The 23,210-nt window shown below is 45.5% G+C and overlaps 1 protein-coding gene across 1 annotated transcript in view; it reads left to right on the plus strand.

Moving 5' to 3' along the window:
* adamts17 (ADAM metallopeptidase with thrombospondin type 1 motif, 17) overlaps positions 1-23,210 on the plus strand; it is a 222,727-nt gene that overhangs the window by 140,423 nt on the left and 59,094 nt on the right. The window contains exons 12-15 of the mRNA XM_078427059.1: positions 1,049-1,194; positions 2,434-2,600; positions 16,519-16,646; positions 19,932-20,052. Coding sequence (XP_078283185.1) covers positions 1,049-1,194; positions 2,434-2,600; positions 16,519-16,646; positions 19,932-20,052 — 562 coding nt within the window. The remainder of the gene's footprint in view (positions 1-1,048; positions 1,195-2,433; positions 2,601-16,518; positions 16,647-19,931; positions 20,053-23,210) is intronic.

Here is a 23,210-nt window from a genome sequence, read left to right on the forward strand (position 1 = left end):
GCAGAACTCCCAAACACTTGGATACCAGACTATCAGAGTTTTACTCAACAGGGCAACAAGGCAGCACAGCTGTAGAGTTGCTGCCTTATAATGCTTACAGCGCCAGAGACCCGAGTTTGACCCTGACTACGGGAGCTTGTCTGTACCGAGTTTGTACATTCTCCCCGTGACCGCATGGATTTTCTCCGAGATCTTCGGTTTCATCAAAAATAGGTGCAGGAGAAGGCCATTTGGCCCTTTGAGCCAGCACCGCCATTCATTGTGATCATGGCTGAACATCCACAATCAGTATCCTGTGCCTGCCTTTTCCCCATATCCCTTGATTCCACTAGCACCTAGAGCTCTATCTTACTCTCTTTTAAATTCAACCAGTGAATTGTCCTCCGCTGTCTTCTGTGGCAGAGAATTCCACAAATTCACAACTCTCTGGGTGAAAAAGTTTCTTCTCACCTCAGTTTTAAATGGCCTCCCCTTTATCCTTAGACTGTGGCCCCTGGTTCTGGACTCCCCCCAACATTGGGAACATTTTTCCTGCATCTAGCTTGTCCAATCCTTTTATAATTTTATACGTCTCTATAAGATCCCCTCTCATCCTTCTAAACTCCCGTGAATACAAGCCTCCTCCCACAAGTTTCCTCCCACACTCCAAAGATTTACAGGTTTGTAGGTTAATTGGTTTGGTATAAATGTAAATTGTCCCTAGTCCGTGTAGGACAGTGTTAATGTGCGGGGATCGCTGGTCGGTGTGGACTTGATGGGCCTGTTTCCACACTGTATCTCTAAATTAAACTGAAAAACTAAAGATTTCATATCCAATTTGACTCCGAGAGAAGGGCTTTCGTGCACAACATATTGGGAATATGTGAGTCCCACCGTCAAGACATATCACAATCTCTGTTCCACATCCCTCAGCTTGGTCACCTCCTAACGTTCCAGTCACCTCTTGGGATGTTTCTTGAACCTGTCTACTATTAATGGTTGGATTTTGAAATCACTTTGTGGGTGTGCCGGTGCAGATTTTAACAAAGGCTCTGTCTTGTCGTTCAAGTGGTGCAGAGCAGGGCAGTGCGTCCGCAAAACGCATCTCCCTGAGCACCTGGATGGTGACTGGAACAGCTGGAGCCAGTGGAGTATGTGCAGCCGCACTTGTGGAACTGGAGCCAGGTTCAGGCAAAGAAAATGCGACAACCCTCCGTAAGTTGATTCCATCAGAATAATGCTGCCTGGATTAGAGGGCATGAGTTCTCATTGTGCTGAGATGGTTGCCTTTGGCCACGTGCACCTGGCAACCCTGAGACCCAGGCACACGGTGCCAATTCTTCAGTGTCAGTGGCATGTGTTAAATACAGGAAGCCACTCCTCCACCTGAATTGTTCTTTAGAACTAAGAATCATCCCAAGACGTCAGCAACGTTTGTGATTAATGTTGTGGTTAGTTCATAATGTGCAGTTGTGTACAAATTGTCGTGTGCAGTTACGGTCGCCCCATTACAGGAGAGATGTGGAAGCTTTAAAGGGTGCAGAAGAGATTTACCATAATGCTGCCTGGATTAGAGGGCATGAGTTATAAAGAGCAATAATGCTGCCTGGATTAGAGGGCATGAGTTATAAAGAGAAATTAGACAAACTTGAATTTGCCGGAGGTTGATGGATTGATTTATAAAATAATGAGAGGCGTAGATAGGGTAGACAGTCAGAATCTTTCCCCCCCAGGATGGAAGTGTTAAATGCTAGAGAGTTTAGCTTTACTGTGAGGGGGACGAAGTTTAAAGATGTGTGAGGCATGTTTTTTTTACACAGACAGCGGTGGGTACCTGGAATTATTAATGGCGAATAAGTGAATATAGTTACTAACCAAAGATAATCGAGCAGAGCAAGATAGACCACTCGACCCTAAAAACCGTAGTATGTCATGGCGCCATTTTAGTAGAAACTTGCAGAAACATTTAAAAAGAAAAATAACAAAAATCTGTGAATTGATAGATGAGATGCATTCTGCATTTTAATGGTATCATCACACATACTGTTCCCCCAAAACACTGATTACACTGCGAGAGGCATAGCGAACGGTGGGTTTTGCTTACTAAAATGGCGGACGTTACGCTCCTTTGCGTACAACACTTCAGTATAGGCCATTTCGACAGAGTGGTTCATCTTGCTCCTCTAGTATCTTTGTTACTAACTAACTACTCGCCCTGCAATTAGTTTAAGAAACAAAGGCAAGAAATGGGATTAATGTGAATGGGTGGTTGAAGGTCCATCGCGGACTCAATGGGCCGAATGGCCTGTTTCTGTGCTGCGTCTCTCTCTCTCTCTCTCTCTCTCTCTCTGTGAGGATGACAACAATGGAGACGGTCATGGAGTGGTGCGTGATCACTTTTGTGTGCCTGAGGTATTACAAGTTTGACGATGTTTTGCACTTTGTGCTTTCTAGTCCAGGTCCAGGAGGAACAAACTGCCTGGGGGCCAACGTGGAGCATAAGGTTTGTGAGAATGTACACTGCACCAAGGGGATGCGCAACTTCCGCGATCAGCAATGCCAGTCCCTGGACAGGCAAGGTCAAAAGAAGAGGAAACACTGGACTGCAGTCCTCAATGACGGTGAGCAATGCGCTGGACTATGTGTGAAGTATAGACCTCTACACCGCCAAATGTCGCTGATGGGAAGGTGGTTTAACCTTTTGGTTAATTCCTCAGCAAGTTCCTGAGGGTACCTTAAGTTACAACTTACCCCAAACTATCCCCACCCCATCACCGTGACTAAACATACTTCATAAACAGTAATGTGGCTGTGGGGCGCAGTCAATAGACAATAGACAATAGGTGCAGGAGTAGGCCATTCAGCCCTTCGAGCCAGCACTGCCATTCAATGCGATCATGGCTGATCACTCTCAATCAGTACCCCGTTCCTGCCTTCTCCCCATACCCCCTCACTCCGCTATCCTTAAGAGCTCTATCCAGCTCTCTCTTGAAAGCATCCAACGAACTGGCCTCCACTGCCTTCTGAGGCAGAGAATTCCACACCTTCACCACTCTCTGACTGAAAAAGTTCTTCCACATCTCCGTTCTAAATGGCCTACCCCTTATTCTTAAACTGTGGCCCCTTGTTCTGGACTCCCCCAACATTGGGAACATGTTTCCTGCCTCTAATGTGTCCAATCCCCTAATTATCTTATATGTTTCAATAAGATCAATAATATCCCCCCTCATCCTTCAACAGTCACTGTTGAATAAGCATCAATTAAACTACAAACTATGAACTCTCTTGGTTGCATGAAGGACTTCAACGTTTTTTTTTGCTCTAATATTGTTTTCTTTTTAATTTATTGATTTTTTTGGTTTATTATGTTATCTGCGAGTACCGTGTTTACAGACTTGTTATGCTGCTGCAAGTAAGAATGTCATTGTTTCTTTTCCAGTACATCTGACAATTAGCACTCTTGACTCTTGATCTGTGGGCAAATGCAGTTGGTATTTGTACAAAGCAATGCCCTATGAAAGTGACGAGACCGCCGGCCAGGTACTCCATTTTGCTGGTGGTCTTTGAAGGAGGGAGGCTGATAGCATTTGGGGAAACTTCCCCCATCCCTTTCAGTGGTGTGATGGGATAATTTATATCTACCTGAAGAGATTAATGAATCACCCAGAGAGTTGTGAATTTGTGGAATTCTCTGCCACAGAGGGCAGTGGAAGCCAAATCACTGGATGGATTTGATGGGTGGATGAGCTACATAGAGCTCTTAAGGATAGCGGAGTCAGGGGGTATGAGGAGAAGGCAGGAACAGGGTACTGATTGGGAATGATCAGCCATGATCACACTGAATGGCGGTGCTGGCTCGAAGGGCCGAATGGCCTACTCCTGCACCTATTGTCTATTGTCTATCGTCTATTGTCTATTTAAGAGAGAGTTAGATAGAGCTCTAGGGGCTAGTGGAATCAAGGGATATGGGGAGAAGGCAGGCACGGGTTATTGATTGTGGATGATCAGCCATGATCACAATGAATGGCGGTGCTGGCTCAAAGGGCCGAATGGCCTCCTGCACCTATTTTCTATGTTTCTAAATCCAGAATTTTTGGACAATTCACTTCTGCCTTCAATTCTGGAGGAAGGTTAGAATTGAGATGAGCTGAGTTGGAGGTGAGGGTCAGCTACTTCAAACGGTTTTAGTGCATGCCAAGGAATATATTAAAATGTGTAAATAGTTCCACCAGCGAAAGGTCATCCATGTGGAAGAGGAGGAGACATAGAGCAGTGCGAGATAGCAATGTGTGGAGCAGCACTGAAGGCAGGGAACGAGAATCTCTCTCTTTGGAGGAGAGCTTCTCACCGGCATCTGCACCCGACTGGTTTTTGCTGCGTGAAGATTCCGTTTGGATCCCCTGTGCTTTATTCGATGACAACGCTCAATATTACCAACCTAATCTCGTGGATGCCCGGCACAGTAGCGCAGCGGTAGAGTTGCTGCTTTACAGCGAATGCAGCGCCGGAGACTCAGGTTCGATCCTGACTACGGGTGCTGCACTGTAAGGAGTTTGTACGTTCTCCCCGTGACCTGCGTGGGTTTTCTCCGAGATCTTCGGTTTCCTCCCACACTCCAAAGACGTACAGGTATGTAGGTTAATTGGCTGAGTAAATGTAAAAATTGTCCCTAGTGGGTGTAGGATAGTGTTAATGTACGGGGATCGCTGGGCGGCACGGACTTGGTGGGCCGAAAAGGCCTGTTTCCGGCTGTATATATATGATAATGTATATCTGCAGATGTCATTTAAAACATAATTGACAAAGTTAGAAGCGATTGATAACTAGTCATAAATTATACCAAGCATTTGTAAAATGTGATAGGATTTTTGGTACATACGACATATGAGGGAGGGGTGCGGCACGGTGGCGCAGCGGTAGAGTTGCTGCCTTGTGGCGCCAAAGGTCAACGTTCGATCCTGGCCTGTATGGAGACTGTACGTTCTCTCTTTGACCGGGTGGGTTTTCTCCGGGTGCTCCGGTTTCCTCCCACACTCCAAAGACGTTCAGGTTTGTAAGTGAATTGGCTTTGGTAAAATTGTAAATTGTCCCTAGTGTGTGTAGGATAGTGTACAGGGTGATCACTGGTCGGCCGAAAGGCCTGTTTCCCTGCTGTATCTCTAAAGTAAAGTACTGGAGTGAAGACAACTGGGAAAGCAGTTTACTGTGTTTTCAGTATAAAGCCACATCTGGCATCTGAATATGTGAGTGGTGTTTTCATCTTTGGTCTGGTAAGCAGGGAGGAATCTTGCTTAGATTTCAGCAAGTCCTTAGACTCCAACTAATCATCCACACAATGGCAGACATTCATTTTATCCTGACTACTCACAAGAAATAGAGACAGCTCTAAGTCATTTAGCTTCCCAAGGCTGTTGAGGCACACAATAACACTATTCAAAGACTATACCTTAGGTCCACTCTCCTGCACATCCCCGTACCCTTGAAACTCATAATGATAGAAAATTATCATCGATGTACATATTCTCAGTGACTGAACTCCACTTTCTCCGTAAGTAATCCAGCACCACCTCACAGACAAATATGAAGCATTTTGAGGAAACAGCATGTTATTTGGGTAGAGAACTATCACATTACAGGCGTGAATAACTCAGAAACAATCAGATAATATAACTCAGGAATGCATGGAATATTATAAGGAATATAACAGCTAAAGAAAGTCCATGCACATGGGATAGCATGACATATTGGGGTGTTGTACAGTTGTGCAGGGAGGCAGAATAGAGCAGCAAATCCAGCAACCCAGGTTCGATTCTGCCAATGGTGCTGTCTGTGTAGAGTTTGCACGTATTCCTTGTGACTGGACCATTTAGTCTCCTCCCAATTCCAAAGGTGTGCTGATTGGTGGGTCTAATTGCTGCTATAAATCCCCCCCCCTGAGTGTAGACTGATGAAACATTGTCGAGTTTGGAGTTTTGACAGGCATTTATGGGAGAATAGGTTACAGAGAAATAAGTGGGAGACTGGGATTGCTTTGAGAGCAAACATAGACCCCATGGGCCCAGGGTGGTGAATCTGTGGAATGCTTTGCCACAGAAGGCTATCGGGCCCAAGTGAGTGGATATTTTTAAGGCAGAGATAGGTAGATTCTTGATTAGTACGGGTGTCAGAGATTATGGGGAGAAGGCAGGAAAATTGGGTTATGAGGGAAAGATAGATCAGCCATGATTGAATGGCTGAGTAGACTTGATGGGCGGAATGACCAAATTCTACTCTTAGTCCTGATGACCTTATAACAACCCCCTTTTATGTTGTAAGGAAATCTGAGCGAATGCTATGAGAATGTAGGTGTCAATAAGTGAGTTGCAAATGTTATGTCCATTGTAAGGACTGTTGTATGGACTACTAAGATGAGAAATTCTATCTGTAGGAGTATGTTATGTAAATTTCTGTGGGAGATAAAGTATATGTGGTGATTTATTTTAGAGTCAAAGAGATATAGAGCACTTAAGTAAGCCCTAAGGCCACCATGTCATCATTAAGCACCCATCCTTTTATCAGCATTTCATCCAAAGACTTCCAAGACTTCTAAAACTTGATGTCTTGGTACCTCTTCTATGTTGTGAGAGTACCTGCCTCCACCACCTCCTCAACACCACATTCAAGCATTCCAACTGCTCTTTGGGTAAAACTATTCTACCTGGGATCCCCATTAAATCTCTTACCCCACAGCCTAAACATAGCATTCTAGTTTTAGACATGTTGCATTAGATTCTTCCGCTGGAACAGAGTGTTGATGTTTAGATAATGTCAAGATACAAAGAGCCCCACGTGATCGCATAAGATGGCTCGGAAGTTCATGCTTGGTTTGCTTCCATGAGACAGTGCAACATTGACCTACCGGTGGGAAGATAGAACAGATAATTTTTAATAATAATAAAAGAGATAATAATGCTTCCCTGTGCTGGTGTCTGAGACAAATAACTTGTCAAATCTGTAGAACAATTCAAAGGACAATGTTCTCTCTTTTACTAAGTTCCTCTCTTTTATTAACTTATCAATAGCTAATAAAGGAGAGAAAACAAGAGTGGCGATATTGCCGTTTCTGCCTGGGCACCAGGTTATGGGGATGAGCACGCTGCGATGAACAGTTGGACTGAGCAAAGAGATAGCGGACGAGGTTCTCAAAGCCCTTTGAGAATTATTGTAATGCTCCACACGGTGAGACAGTGGACAGTCCTTACAACGTGCATCAGAACCCTGTAGGACTTCGTAACTGTCCTATTCCAGAGTGCGGCACGGTCGCACAGCGGTAGAGTTGCTGCCTTTAACGATTGCAGCAGCAGAGACCTGGGTTCGATCCCGACTACGGGTGCTGTCAGTACGGAGTTTGGACTTTCTCCCCGTGACCGCGTTGGTTTTCTACGAGATCTTCGGTTTCCTCCCACACTCCAAAGGCATACAGGTTTGTGGGTTAATTAGCTTGGTATAAGTGTAAATGTAGTGTGTGTAGGGTAGTGTTAATGTGCGGGGATCGTTGGTGGGTGCGGACTCGGTAGGCCGAAGGGCCTGTTTCCGTGCTGTATCTCTAAACTAAAACTAAAGAGTTAATGAGTTGGGCAATGTGTTGTAGATAGTGAATGGGAATCCCAAGAACAAGTCATCCCAAGAACAAGTCCTACTTTTTCTTCCAGGGTCTATATTGAAATTATGAACTATGCTGCCCAGGACTGTTCTCCACCCAGCCTGGCTGCAACCTCCTGGCGACACTCACCTTTCCCACATTTACAATGCCGCCTGGTTTTTGCATTCTGTGCTGGGTTTGTGTCAGCAGTGGGGTGGGAGAAGGGTTGCCAACTGTCCCGTATTAGCCGGGTCATCCCGTATTTTGGGAAAATTGGTTTGTCCCGTATGGAACCGCCCTTGTCCCTTATTAGGCCCAGGGAGCGCTGTAAGCCTGGGGAACGCTGTAGGTCCGGACAGTGTAGGTCCGGACAGTGTAGGCCCGGAGGGTCTGGCTGGGTGAGGTCAGCTGGGTGGCTGGGTGAGGTCACGTGGGGCGCGGGGTGGTGACGTCACCTTGTCCCTTATTTGGGTCTGGAGCGCAAGAGAAAGCCAGAATAAACCAGGGCCAGCAACAGATGACCTCAGGAAGGGTGGAGTATGACCAACCAAAATAATTAGACAACATGGTTAAAGTTTCTGCTTGCTGGTGATAGAAGTGATATTACATGGATTGGAAAGGTTTAGAGTGACATGGCCCGAATGTAAGCCAATGAGACTACTTAGATTGGCATCTTGGTCAGTTTAGAAAGTTGGGTCAACGGGCCTGTGTCCGGAGTACTCTATTAAGCGATGACTCTAGACAGCAGAGCTTGCTGTTGGTACCCAAGCTCTCGTCTTGCCTGGGAGTGAGCTGAGCTCAGTATCTTCACAATCAGCAGCTTGCTACCTTTGAGGAATCCTGGTGTTTCGGGCATGAAGCACATGTGTGTGGTCAGGGATGGAAGGCTTTGCTGAGTTTACGAGCGGTGAATGAATAGCTAAGGAAACTGTTTCCAAAGTGAGAAATGAACGTCGTGACTGCTCTTGCCCTTTTTTGTTTAAATTCATCTCCAATTTTCATTTCATTCCAACTAAATTTGTTTCCACACTGTTATTTTAAAGTCCTAAAACACCACATGTGCAAACAAGGCAAGGTTGGTAATCTGCAACTTGAGACAGTTATGCCATGTTCACTTTTCCCAATTGTTGTACAACAGAGAACCCTCTTCTTATTTTGTAAACTTTTCATGAGCTAGAACGAAAGATGGGGCTGTTTCTCACTGGCTTGGAAAAGATTGCCAAGTTGCCAAGTTGCTTAGAACTCTGACCCAGAACTTGCCAAGTGACTCTTTCCTGGAATTTGGAATAAATTAAATTTTATTTGGCACAAGTGACCGTGGGGAAGTTGGGGAGGGGTAGGTGTAACTTTTACTTTCACCGCTCTTTGAAATCTATGAAAATAAAGATCAATCCTGAACAAGCAGCAGATCTGCAATATATCAGTGCTCAGGAAGATGAAAATCACCCTCTTAAAATCATGACGCACAATAGCTGACGTGAAATTGTGGCCCAAATGGCAGCAGATTCTCTGCAATTCAGTGCAAAGTACAGCTTTCAACAGAGGATTAACTTGAAGGCAGGAAACAGCATAGAGTTTTGAGGGCAAATGTCCAGTGGTTTCAGAGAATGATCCACTAATAGGAAAGTCCAGTGCCAGAGGCCATTGCCTCAGAATAAAAGGACGTACCTTTAGAAAGATGCGAAGGAATTTCTTTACTCAAGAGGGTGGTGAGTCTGTGGTATTCATTGCCACAGATGGTTGTGGAGGCCAAGTCGATGGATATTTTTATGACGAAGATGGACAGATACTTGATTAGTAAGTGTGTCGGGGGCTATGGGGAGAAGGCAGAAGAATGGGGCTGAGAGGGAAAGATGGATCAGCCATGATTGAATGGCACAGTAGACTTGCTGGGCAAAATGGCCTAATTTTGCTCCTATAACATAAAGGCATTATGAGGGGCACACTGGCATGCATGTGCCAGTCAAGAAGAAGGCTTTCATTGGGTGAACAGCACCCCTCACAGCTGACTGATCTTATGAAGAATTAGCAGTGAAAATCGGAACAATGTCATGTTGCAAACTGACCGATTGCTTGGTGCTAAAAGCTTATTAAAACTGGAAAGTTGGCAGTTGGAGTTTCCAGCCCTGCACAATAGTTTGGATAAAACGCTCGTGTACAGCCAAGTCTGGAGAGATTGAGACTTGGCTGTTTCTCAGTCAAAGCAACAGCTCAGGCATGCTAGTACTTTGACTTTGGCTCTCTCTTCCAAACAAAGTGCTATTGAAATTGGCCCATGGTAACATAACTGGCACTCACCTAAATTCTTCCTGAGCCAACCTCCACCCCTTACATAAAATGAGTTTTTAACGGGTTTATTTTAGTTCAGAGATACAGCGCAGAAACAAGCCCTTCGGCCCACCGGGTCTGCGCCGACCAGCAATCCCCGTACACTAACATTATCCTACACACACACACACTAGGGACAATTTACATGTTTTTACCAAAGCCAATTAGGCTAAAGACCTGTACGCCTTTGGAGTGTGGGAGGAAACGGGATCACCTGGAGAAAACTCACGCGGTCACGGGGAGAACATACAAACTCGGTACAGACATCACCTGTAGTCAGGATCGAACCCGGGACCCTGGTGCTGTAAGGCAGCAACTCTACCGCTGCGCCACCACACTGCCCCAAGTCTGTAATATATCAGCGTGCAGGAAGGTGAACATCACCCACTTATAATCGTGAAACCCAATAGCTGGTGTGAATTTGAGGCCCAAACGGCTGCTATTCTTCACAGTCATCTTGTGAACTTGTATTGGAAGGCAGGGAGGTGGCGAGACTGCTGTGGCAGAGCTGGGCGCTTGCTGAATTCAGGACAGACTGCGCCCTTCAACAGCACACATGGAGTGAGAGCGAACAATGCGTTACTTTTGACAAATCTGGATTTAGTGACTGAACAGACTGCTCCTTGCCCTGATTTAGCAGAGTGTAATATTTGCCATATTTGTGTGCGCAGATTGATGAATCACATCTTACAGTTTACATCCTGAATTGCCAAAGATTTATTTTGAAGTGAATAACATGTGATGGTGAAATAAATCATCGAACCTTGTTTCCTTGCAAGTGACGGGGAAGGATTAAAAAAAAATCTCTCTGTTGGACTTCCCTCATTGCTTCATGCTGGAGAGACTTAGACTCTAGTACAATTGTGCTGGGGAATCCCTTGCAAATTAAACATTTGGATCCCATACAGTGTGGGAAATCAGCAGGGCCCTCAAACAACTGTTAATGCACCAGGCAAAGACGGATGGATATTTGATCGGTAAACCCTTCCAGCCATTTCAAGTCCCTGCATACAGGGGAGAAATGCTAAAAAAATGCTAAATGCCAAAAAGGTGCTGCAGTCACTGTACCTGTTTCTCAAGTTTACTTTAGTTTGGAGTTTAGAGATACAGATACATCAGGCAGCGCCTCTGAAGAACATGGATAGGTGGTACAAAAGTAAGGCTTCTAGTGAGGAGCCTTAACGACCCGAAACTTCACCTATCCATGTTCTTCAAAGATGCTGCCTGACCTGCTGAGGTACTCCAGCACTTTGTGTCCTTATACCTTTTCTCCGACTGCCTTTTACATCGAGACCGTGTTATAACTGAATTGTAACAGCATTAACGATCCCTGATTAAAAACGAATGGTTTGATCACGATCAATGTGAAAATTCACCACTGGCTAGAGTCACGCCTTGTGCTAAGAAAGATGGTGGTAATTGAGAGAGGTTTGTAAAAAAAAAAACCCAAGTGGTCCCCTCCCTGTTCCATGTGGGCGAAGCAGATTTCCTGAGATACTAGCTGGTTCTGAGCCTTTTCCAGGAAGAATGTAGCATGCTGAACGCTTCCTGCTGTAGGGAGAGAAGCCAACATTTCATTGTATTGCAATCCATGTGCATCAAATGGCACCATTCCATGGCTGCCTGTTTAGTGAAATGAAGAGGCCATTGTGGCCAAGCACAGTTTATGGAAAGAAATGTCACTCAAGAAGAAGCCGTTGCTTTAAGAAGATAAATTGTACCTTTACTTAGTATTTTCACTATCCTTTGCAGCATTAGTTAGCTTTGTTCGGTTCACCCTCTCGTCATTTTTCTTCTGAGTTGCAGTTGTTTCCATTCCTTCCATCTCCCGGTCCCCCCAGTCTTACTTCCAACAATAATGAAATGCAAGCCTTGAATAACTCCTTAGGAATCTGCAATTAAACCATCGGCCCTCCCCTCCCTAATTTAGGGTGTAAAGGACGCAGAGTTACCAGCAACTGTGTCAGGAAGATACATACTTTCTAACGCAAGCCAGTGTTGTTCATTCTGGGCCAGAACGGTGGTGAACAAAATGACGGGTTCAAGAGGAGTTTTATTGTGTAGTTACAATAGTAAATATAAGATGGGTACGGCTTTCAGAGTCTTTCAGCTACTCTGCCCTGACTGTTCGATGAATTACTTCATGATCAACAGCATGATGATTATTGTCGAGATAACCCCTCTACGTGTAATAGTGGCACCATGCAAGAATCTGGCATTAATTGCAGGTCAATAATGGAACTTCAGCAAAACATCAGAAACCACAGGGAATACCTACAAATATTTACATTTGGAGATGAAAACATTTCAGACCAGGGATTTCAACATTTCTAGGCCTCGCCTTAATGCAAAGAACTCACAAAACTGGCAACAGGGATGAGCAGTGCATTGAGGCTTGGTCTGAGCTGTGTAGATTAAGTTATTGATTGGATTGGCAACTGGAACTGCTGCTTGGCTACATTCCAAACTCAAGGAAGCTCTTGAAGAATAATTGGCAATATAATCTGCGGTATTTGCTGCACTCTTCAATGCCTGTGGTAGGAGGTTCAGGAGTTTGTACACACCATCAAAAGTGGGAATTGTACATTTTCTGTAGAGTGTCTGCTCATTTGTAGGAAGGAACTGCAGATGCTGGTTTACGCTGTAGGTGGATACAAAATGCTGGAGTAACTCAGCAAGACAGACAGCATCTCTGGATAGAAGGAATGGTTGACGTTTTGGGTCAAGACCCTTCTTCAGACTAGTCAAAATTTGTCCGTTTTTGGATGTGTTTGAGTTGCCCTGGGGAAAGGATCGTTGCTTTCACCTCCGTCAATAGGTAATGGTTTCAAGTCCCATTGCAGAAATACACACACACGCACACGCACGCACGCACGCACGCACACACACACACACACACACGTTCTATTCTAAACTCTAGGCACATTGAACAGGAACCAATTAACCTACAAATCCGTTTATTCACAAAATGCTGGAGTAACTCAGCAGGTCAGGCAGCATCTCGGGAGAGAAGGAATGGGTGACGTTTCGGGTCGAGACCCTTCTTCAGACTGATGTCGGGGGTGGGACAAAGGAAGGATATAGGTGGAGACAGGAAGATAGAGGGAGATCTGGGAAGGAGGAGGGGAAGGGAGGGACAGAGGAGCTATCTGAAGTTGGAGAAGTCGACGTTCATACCACCGGGCCGCAAACTGCCCAGGCGAAATATGAGGTGCTGCTCCTCCAATTTCCGGCGGGCCTCACTATGGCACTGGAGGAGGCCCATGACAGAGAGGTCAGACTGGGAATGGGAGGGGGAGTTAAAGTGCTGGGCCACTGGGAGATCAGTTGCGTTAATGCGGACCGAGCGCAGGTGTTCAGCGAAGCGATCGCCGAGCCTGCGCTTGGTTTCGCCGATATAGATGAGTTGACATCTAGAGCAGCGGATGCAATAGATGAGGTTGGAGGAGGTGCAGGTGAACCTCTGTCTCACCTGGAAAGAATGTTTGGGTCCTTTGATGGAGTTGAGGGGGGAGGTAAAGGGACAGGTGTTGCATCTCATGCGGTTGCAAGGGAAAGTGCCCGGGGTTAGGGTGGTTTGGGTAGGAAGGGACGAGTGGACCAGGGAGTTGCGGAGGGAACGGTCTCTGCGGAATGCAGAGAGGGGAGGGGATGGGAAGATATGGCCAGTGGTGGGGTCCTGTTGTAGGTGACGGAAATGTTGGTGGATGATATGTTGGATCCGCTGGCTGGTGGGGTGGAAGGTGAGAACGAGGGGGATCCTGTCCTTGTTGCGAGTGGGGGGATGGGGAGCAAGAGCGGAGCTGCGGGATGTAGAAGAGACCCTAGTGAGAGCCTCATCTATAATGGAGGAGGGGAAGCCACGTTTTCTGAAAAACGAGGACATCTCGGAAGCCCTAGTCTGAAACACCTCATCCCGGGCGCAGATGCGGCGTTATTTAACCTACAAATCCGCATGCCTTTGGAATGTGGGAAGAAACCGGAGCACCCGGGAAAACCCTGCGGTCACGGGGAGAATATACAAACTCCGTACAGACAGCACCCGTAGTCAGGATTGAACCTGGTTCTCAGGAGCTGGAAGGCAGCAACTCTACCGCTGCGCCACTGTGCCGCCCCAGTGACCAGGGTTCACTCCTGACTCCTCGTGCAGTCCTGTGACTGCGAGGGTTTCTCCAGTTCTCCAGCACATGTCAGAGATGTGCTGATTGACTGGTTTATTTGACACTATAAGTTACTACGTGTGTGTGGGTGAGGAGTCGAATCTGGGGAGAGTTGATAATAATAATAATAATAATATATTTATTTTATATAGCGCCTTAACACATGCACAAAGCGCTTTACAAATACAATTAACATAGAAACAAACAGACAAACAGACAAACTATCCTGACGGAAAAGCGGCGAATACTCAACGCCAGCGTCCTCTCACGTCAGGGTCCGGCAGTAGACATTAAAGAACACAAGACACACAGATACAATTTTTTACACAAAACAGCCATCACAGTGATTGCTCTAGGCATACCCTCACTGTGATGGAAGGCAAGGTCTTATCTCCTCCTCGTTCTTCTCCCGTGGCGCCACGAGGTGATCGAGGCTCCCAACCCCTTGAAGCCCCCACCGGGCGATGGAAAGTCCCAGGGTCGAGCCGAGCAGGCCGATGAAAGTCCTGAGCCCCCACCGGGCGATGGAAAATGCCGCGGCCGAGCCACGCAGGGCGATGAGAGTCCTGAGCCCCCACCGGGCGATGGAAAGTGCTGCGGCCGGGCCACGCAGGGCGATGAAGGGCCTGCGGGCGGGTTGATCGTGCCTCGTGCTTCGGGGCGGTCGAAGCTGCTACGGCTGGAGCTCCCAAAAGCCGGTCGCCAGCCAGGGACCTGCGAACTCCCGATGTTGCGGTCTGCAGGGCCCACGGCCGAAGCCTCCGAGATGGTAAGTCCAGGCCCTGCGACCGGAGTCTTCGAGGTCGATCCCAGCTGGAGGCCGCCGACTCCACGATGTTAGGCCGTTGCGCGAACGGAGATACGACACGGTAAAGGTCGCATCTCCGTTGAGGAGGAGATTTAAAAAAAAGGTTTCCCCCAACCACCCCACCACCCCCCTACATACACAGAATTAAAAATAAAACAAAACGTACATTTAACATCAACAATGACAAAAAAACACAAAAAAAAACGGAGAGACTGCCGGTGAGCCGCAGCTGCAGAACACAGCCACGCCCCCTATTGATGAGACTGTGGGGAAAATAAAAAAGGATTAGTCTGGGATTACACTTTTTTAAACAGTTGTACTGTTGGTCAGAATAAGGTATGTGATTATTTCATAGCACCCTACAAAAAAACATATTTCATTTAGGTTTACAGAGAAATATCTGGTGCACTGACACATGGATAGGTGCTTCTTAATAAAAAGGACACATGGTGCTGGAGTAACTCAGCTGGTCAGGCAGCATCTCAGGAGAACATGGATAGGTGACATTTTGGGTGGAGACCCTTCTTCAGACATGTCCAGAGATGTTGCTTGAGCCGCTGGATTACCCCAGCATGTTATGTCCTTTTGTGTAGTTAATCAGCATCTGCCGGTCTTGGTTTCTACTTTCTTACAAGGCCATTGTGACAAACACAGCACTAAATCTTATAAATAAATGTATCAGATCAGATGGATATCTTCAATAGTTAGCAGATAGGACAAGAATTTAAAGGTACTAGCTACCTCGTTGGAGATTCTCCGACTATCTTTAGTCGGACTTTACCGGAAGTTATCTTACACATAACATTATTCCCTTTCTCACGTATCTGTACAGTGTGGGCAGCTCGATCATAATCATGTGTGGTCTTTCTGCTGACTGGTCAGCACGCAATAGACAATAGAAAATAGACAATAGACAATAGGAGCAGGAGTAGATCATTCAGCCCTTCGAGCCAGCACCGCCATTCACCATGATCATGGCTGATTATTCACAATCAGTACCCCGTTCCTGCCCTCTCCCCATACCCCCTGACTCCGCTATCATTAAAAGCTCCATCTAACTCTCACTTGAAAGCATCCAGAGAATTGGCCTCCACGGCCTTCTGAGGCAGAGAATTCCACAGATTTACAACTCACTGAGTGAAAAAGTTTTTCCTCATCTCCGTTCTAAATGGCCTATGCAACAAAAGCTTTTCGCTGTACCTCGGTACGTGTGGCAATAAAGTAAAGTAAACTAAACTAAACATAGTAGACGGGCTCTCAATGTGAGCACGATTATATAAGGTAAACGCAAACATCTAACTGACGTGTCAGCACATCTGACACCACGAGATTCCCACATTATGGATTCAACACTGACACAGCTTTACCCAAATGCCTTTGGCCTGTGGAGCAGAGTGTAATTGTTGCACAAGTCACAGAGATAGACCAAGGATGATTTATTCAGGCCAAGGATAATTTAAAGGTCTGCTGCATTCACTTATTAAATATTAATCCTGTTTGAATTCAATCCCTTATTGTAACATTGATTCTCCTTGTAACTGCAAGAAACTGGATCCGTGCCATGAGATGTTAATAATGGGATGTGATCTGACTTTGCTAAACAGAACCTCTTTCTTTTTCAGACATGCCTTGTGCTTTGTTTTGCTCCCCCATTGGGAAAGAGTCCCCTGTCCTGATAGCCGAGCGGGTTCTGGATGGCACTCCGTGTGGACCCTACGAGACCGATCTCTGTGTGAATGGCAAGTGCAAGGTGAGCACCTACACAGTGGAGCTTTGTTTCAGAAAGCAAGCATTCGTAAAATGACAGATCTATTCATTCAATGATGTTAGTTTGCAGATTAATACGTGCATATCGCATTGCTTCGTCTGCTAATTTAATGTAGGTCGCCTTATGATTCTTGCCGTCTCTGTGAAATGACACGGAAAAGCAATTTGAAAGAGGTTGAGAGGTTAATGCAACCTATCCGATGGTCTTATCGTTTATGAAGTTAAGTGTTGTCATGGAGATCACATCAGTGGTATTTTCTTCTTGTTGACATTTCCAGTTAGTTTAGTTTAGTTAGTTCAGTTTATTGTCACGTGTACCGAGGTACAGTGAAAAGCTTTTTTGCTGCGTGCTATCCAATCAGGGGAAAGACAATACGTGATTACAATCGATCCATTTACATGATAAGGGAAGTATCCAGGGAGGTGTCTGTGAGCTTTGATTCCAATTGAGATCCCATCCTGAACACCAATGAGCCACAGTATTTATCAACAACTTGGGCGGCAGAGTGACGCAGTGGTAGTGTTACTGCCTGACAGTGCCGGAGAACCAGGCTCGATCCTGACTGTTGAATTTGTACGTTCTCCTCGTGACCACCTGGGTTTTCATTGCTCAATGCCAGCTCACCCATTGTGGCAAGATCACACATTGTGGAGACCATTGTTATGCCGCCAAGCACCTACAAAATAAGTAGTGAGTCATCAAGGAGGGAAAAATTCACCTGGGGATTTTTTTTCTCGAAAACTCCTTAGATTAAATAATATGAAGCGATCTGGTCAGGAACTGGTCAGGTGTGGCTGTGAGAGAGCTTGGCGCAGGAAACCTAGAGATAATATTGCAGTAGCTGGGGCAGTACCCATTTATCAATGAACCTGAGGTTCATGCAACTCTATGGACATATAGGATCTGCAAGAAACTTTTTCACACAGAGGATGGTGAGCGTATGGAAGGGGCAGAGGAGGGCACAGTTACATCATTTAAAAGACAGACCAAAACGTGGACAGTAAAGGTTTAGATGAAGATGGGCCAAGTGCAGGCAAATGGGATTAGCTCTAGAAAGCACCATGATCGTCATGGATGAGTTTGGCCAAAGGCCCTGTTTCCATGTTTTATTACTCTGTGTCAACTGTGTGTACAGGAAACCGTTCAAGTTGGGGAGTTAAAAGGATGTGGTTAGATTTGTTGACAGTATTGGTTTGGCTGGCCTTTTTGCAAGGAAAGGGGAGAAATAATTGAAACAAAGAAACTGTTCAGGGGATTGGACAGGAATGAATAATTCGCTCTTTCTGGGTGGGCAGAGGCAGGTTGGGCCAAAACGTACTGTAAAGATCTCTCTGTGGGATATTCCCTCGGTCAATACGTCCCACATTCTTCCTCTGCGGCCATGTCAGCCTGTGTGGAGACTGACCTGAGCCCACAGCACTCCTGACCCACTGTTGACAATGTTGCCACAGGTGATGCATGGGGTCCACCACAAAACAAAGCCCAGTTTTGGGAGGCAGGGGCTTCAAGCAGTGTGGTACAAATGTGCAGTCACGTTTTGAGAGGTTGGGAGCATGTGGGGTGGAAGGTTGGGTAAATGGCAGTCTGGTGCATGAGGAGGTGTTCTGTACAACAAGCCTTGTGTTGGACCGGGCAAGAGTGCTATGCTCATCTCCTGTGATGATGCTGGCATCGAGCAAGTTTTAGTTTAGTTCAGAGATACAACATGGAAACAGGCCCTTTGGCCCACCGAGTCCTCGCCAACCAGCGGTCCCCGTACACTAACACTATCCTACACACTACGGTCAATTTACAATTTTCACCAAAGCCAATTAACCTACAAACCTGTATATCTTTGGAGTGTGGGAGGAAACCGGAGCACCCGGGGAAAACCCACGAGGTCACCCGGAGAACGTTCAAACTCCATACAGACTGCACCCATAGTCAGGATCGAACCTGGGTCTCTGGCACTGCACTGTAAGGCACCAACTCTACCGCTGTGCCACCGTGCTGCCCCACCGTGCTGCCAAAAGTTCTCAAGTACAATCCTCAATCAAATGCAGAAAAGAAGTAAGCTAAAAATAAATAAAAGTTATTGTTGAAAATATCTGTCAAAAACATTCTAACCATTCCCACTGAGCTGTTCTGTGCATGAAAGGAAGAAAGGTTTTTGTAATAGTCTGTGCTCTGAATGGAGCCAGAATGTTGAGCACTCAGGATAATGAATTATTGAGCTTAACATCAATTGCTGAAAGCAGACTCAATTAACACAAGAGTATCAGCATCGGTTTTTAGAAGCATGTGTGGAGATATCACAAACGTTTTATGAATTAAACACATGTTCAAGTGGCCTCAACCAGGAATAAAACATATGCTGATAGGTCATTATTGTGTTTTATATCAAATGTGATTTTTATGATTTTCAAAGGCAACTAACATGGATCTGCCTTTGTACAGAAACCAGTGTGTCACACTTCCATTAAAATAAAATCTGCACTGTTTACCTTGCCCCGGTAGTAATGAAGGATGCCGTGGAAATACAATTTAATACAGGGCCCTGTCCCAGTGGAATTTAGACCAGAAACTAATGGGTGATAATGTGTTTGGCTGGAAACATTAAACATTTATGTACTTTCTGGAACCAATTGAACAGAATTAGAAGGCTTGACAAGCTTTAGGCAATGTTTATAACTCTTTCAAATTACTTTTTTGTGGGGTTATTTTTTTTAAGTATTGAAAAGTGGATGGGATTTAATAACTGGAATTCAAAGATAACTGTGAGAGGTAAATCATCTGCTACTTAGCGCCAAGGATGTCTCTGTCATTGAAGCGGTGTGTCATTTTTACCCCATTCTGCTTGTTATTTTATAATCCGTTCTTCAGTGTGATTATTTTCCAATGACGTTTATGCATTTAATTGAGATTGCCACATAATTAAATCAGCTCAAACAGCTTATGCTCGACTTTCAAAAAGGACTTTTTTTAGCTCATTGTGACATTTGTGTAAAACTGAGAGGAGGCCTGATGTATTTTGAGTAACAACAGTTAATGCTTTGTCAAACAAACCAAAATCCTGCTGGATCTTTAATACCTTGGCAACGTTCTGTTGAGGGAAACAGCAGCTCGGCCAGGAAACCAATGTTGGTCTCAGGCCATGTGTTGCCATACAATGCGGCTCATGATAAAACCCACGCTATCCAGAAGCAACACCAGGGGGTTGCCTGTAATCACATTTCACAGCGTTTCATTGAAGAACTAATGATGGAGTCACCTGTTTGTTGTTCACAGAAGATTGGCTGTGATGGAATCATTGGGTCGGCGGCAAAGGAGGATCGTTGTGGGGTGTGCAATGGAGATGACAAGTCTTGCGAGATCATCAAAGGCGATTTCAATCAAAGCCAAGGAATGGGTGAGTACGGACATCAGCGGTTCCTATCTCCGACCTGCCATCTTCTCCCTGACAAGAATGGCTTAAGTGTTAGAAGCAACTGCAGATGCTGGTTTACACCAAAGATAGACACAAAATGCTGGAGTAACTCAGCGGGTCAGGCAGCATCTCTGGATAGAAGGAATGGGTCGACACAAAATGCTGGAGTAACTCAGCGGGTCAGGCAGCATCTCTGGATAGAAGGAACGGGTCGACACAAAATGCTGGAGTAACTCAGCAGGTCAGGCAGCATCTCTGGATAGAAGGAATGGGTCAACACAAAATGCTGGAGTAACTCAACAAGTCAGGCAGCATCTCTGGAGAGAAGGAATGGGTGATGTTGCCCGACCCGCTGAGTTACTCCAGCTTTTTTTGTCTATCTTGACTTAAGTGTTGTTTGCTTCTAAAGCCCAAATACCACTGCAAAGTGAACAATAATATTGTTTCTGGATAGAGAGGATGTGGAGAGGATGTTTCTACTAGTAGGAGAGTCTAGGACCAGAGGCCATAGCCTCAGAATAAAAGGATGTACATTTAGAATGAGGATGATAAGGAATTTCTTTGGTCAGAGGGTGAATCTGTGGAATTCATTGCCACAGAGGGCTGTGGAGGCCAAGTCAATGGATATTTTTAAGGTGGAGATTGATTGGTCAGGGTGTCAGTCACTGAAAGGAAGCATGCAGGTTCAGCAGGCAGTGAAGAAAGCCAATGGAATGTTGGCCTTCATAACAAGAGGAGTTGAGTATAGGAGCAAAGAGGTCCTTCTGCAGTTGTACAGGGCCCTAGTGAGACCGCACCTGGAGTACTGTGTGCAGTTTTGATCTCCAAATTTGAGGAAGGATATTCTTGCTATTGAGGGCGTGCAGCGTAAGTTTACTAGGTTAATTCCCGGAATGGCGGGACTGTCATATGTTGAACGACTGGAGCGACTAGGCTTGTATACACTGGAATTTAGAAGGATGAGAGGGGATCTTATCGAAACGTATAAGATTATTAAGGGGTTGGACACGTTAGAGGCAGGAACATGTTCCCAATGTTGGGGGAGTCCAGAACAAGGGGCCACAGTTTAAGAATAAGGGGTAAGCCATTTAGAATGGAGATGAGGAAGAACTTTTTCAGTCAGAGAGTTGTGAATCTGTGGAATTCTCTGCCTCAGAAGGCAGTGGAGGCCAATTCTCTGAATGCATTCAAGAGAGAGCTAGATAGAGCTCTTAAGGATAGCGGAGTCAGGGGGTATGGGGAGAAGGCAGGAACAGGGTACTGACTGAGAATAATCAGCCATGATCACATTGAATGGTGGTGCTGGCTCGAAGGTCCAAATGGCCTTCTCCTGCACCTATTGTTTATTGTCTATTGTCTATTGGGGGGAAGGCAGGAGAAAGATTGTTGAGAGGGAAAGATAGATCAGCCACGATTGAATGGCAGAGTAGACTTGTTGGGCCGAGAGGCCTAATTCTGCTCCTTGAACTTAGAAATAATAAGTGTCCAGCACTCAACTGGTCTGTGCTGCAGGCCATTTAGGAAGCATTTCCTTGGCAATTCACAAAGCTAATCGTTGCAGTATGTTCAGTAAAAATCACATTCAGTCCAGCCACATGTGAAGGTGTGACTCTATGTTGGGCTGCTAAGGTCACAGCTGTTTCTGCTGTCCCTGGGCCCTGGAGGGCTGGGGTTTCCAGGTGGCACCACGGGGAAGTGGGGACAGGGTCAAGGTGACGTGGTGTACAGTGTTGATGTTGGCTGGGAAAATGAACGCTCCGAGCATTCCTGATACCCCTGAATGTCCAAGAGTTGCAGAAGGCGGGGCAGTGAGAGTGAGGGTCACCTGATACCTGGTACCCAACAAGCTGGAATGGCCACTACCAACAACTGCATTGGGTATGGCTGCATGTGGGGTGCACATGGGTCCTAAAGCACCCCACAAACAAATATACTTGACTATTCACTGCCTTTAGGAGTAGTCTATCAAGACACTCAGTTGTATCAAACTGAGTTTAGTTTATAGTCACGTGTACCGAGGTACAGTGAAAACCTTTTGTTACATGCTAACCTGTCAGTGGAAAGATAATTAGAATTACAATCGAGCCATCACAGTACACAAATACATGAAAAGGGGAATAACTTGAATAAAGTTTAGTGCAAGATAACGTCCAGTAAAGTCTAATCCAAGATAGTCTGAGGGTCTCCAATGAGTTTTGATAGTAACTCAGCACTGCACTCAGGTTGTTGATAGGACGATTTAGTTGTCTGATAATAGCTGGGAAGAAACTGTTCCTGAATCTGGAGGTGTGCGTTTTCACACTTCTGCACCTCTTGCCTGATGGGAGAGGGGAGAAGAGGGAGTGGATTAGATGTGACTCATTCTTGATTATGTTGCTGAGGCAGCATGAGGTGTAATTGGAATCAATGGAAGGGAGGTTGGCTTGTGTGATGGTCTGGGCTGTTTCCACAATTCTCTGCAATTTCTTGCGGTCTTGGATGGAGCTGTTCCCAAACCATGCTGTGCTGCATCTCGATAGGATGCTGTCTATGGGGCATCTGTATTAGAACAAGCCATGTGAGAAATCCTGGCCCTTGCAGTTATTAATGACTGATGCACCAAGAGGTTTTGAAGCTTCTCTCATCTTGCAGATGCAAGTTTCCTCTCTGCTCTTACTGGAACCACTGTGGTAGTCTGTAAATGTCTAACCAGATTATATTATAGTACCTTAGTACATACATTTTCCCATTGAATGATGCAAATATATTTTCACGTTTCACCCAGCGAAAATTTCAGCTGAATAATTCTTTCCATATTCACATTTCTCCTCATTTCCCACATTTTAGCCCACTCACTAAACCTGTCCATTTCTCTTCGTAAATTCTTTCCATCCTCCTCATTTTTTATTTCCTACCTAATAATACATCATTGGCCCTTTAGGGGCACTTTACGTGTAATAATAATAATAATAATCCATTTATTTTATATAGCGCCTTATCGCATGCTCAAAGCGCTTTACAAAAACAATTAACATAGAAACAAACAGACAAACTATCCTGACGGAAAAGCGGCGAATACACAACGCATACATACACATACATGTGTAAGAAGGAACTGCAAATGCTGGTTTAAACCGAAGATAGACACAAAAAGCTGGAGT

This window comes from Rhinoraja longicauda, chromosome 33 (assembly GCF_053455715.1).
Source record: "Rhinoraja longicauda isolate Sanriku21f chromosome 33, sRhiLon1.1, whole genome shotgun sequence".
Lineage (NCBI taxonomy): Eukaryota > Metazoa > Chordata > Chondrichthyes > Rajiformes > Arhynchobatidae > Rhinoraja > Rhinoraja longicauda.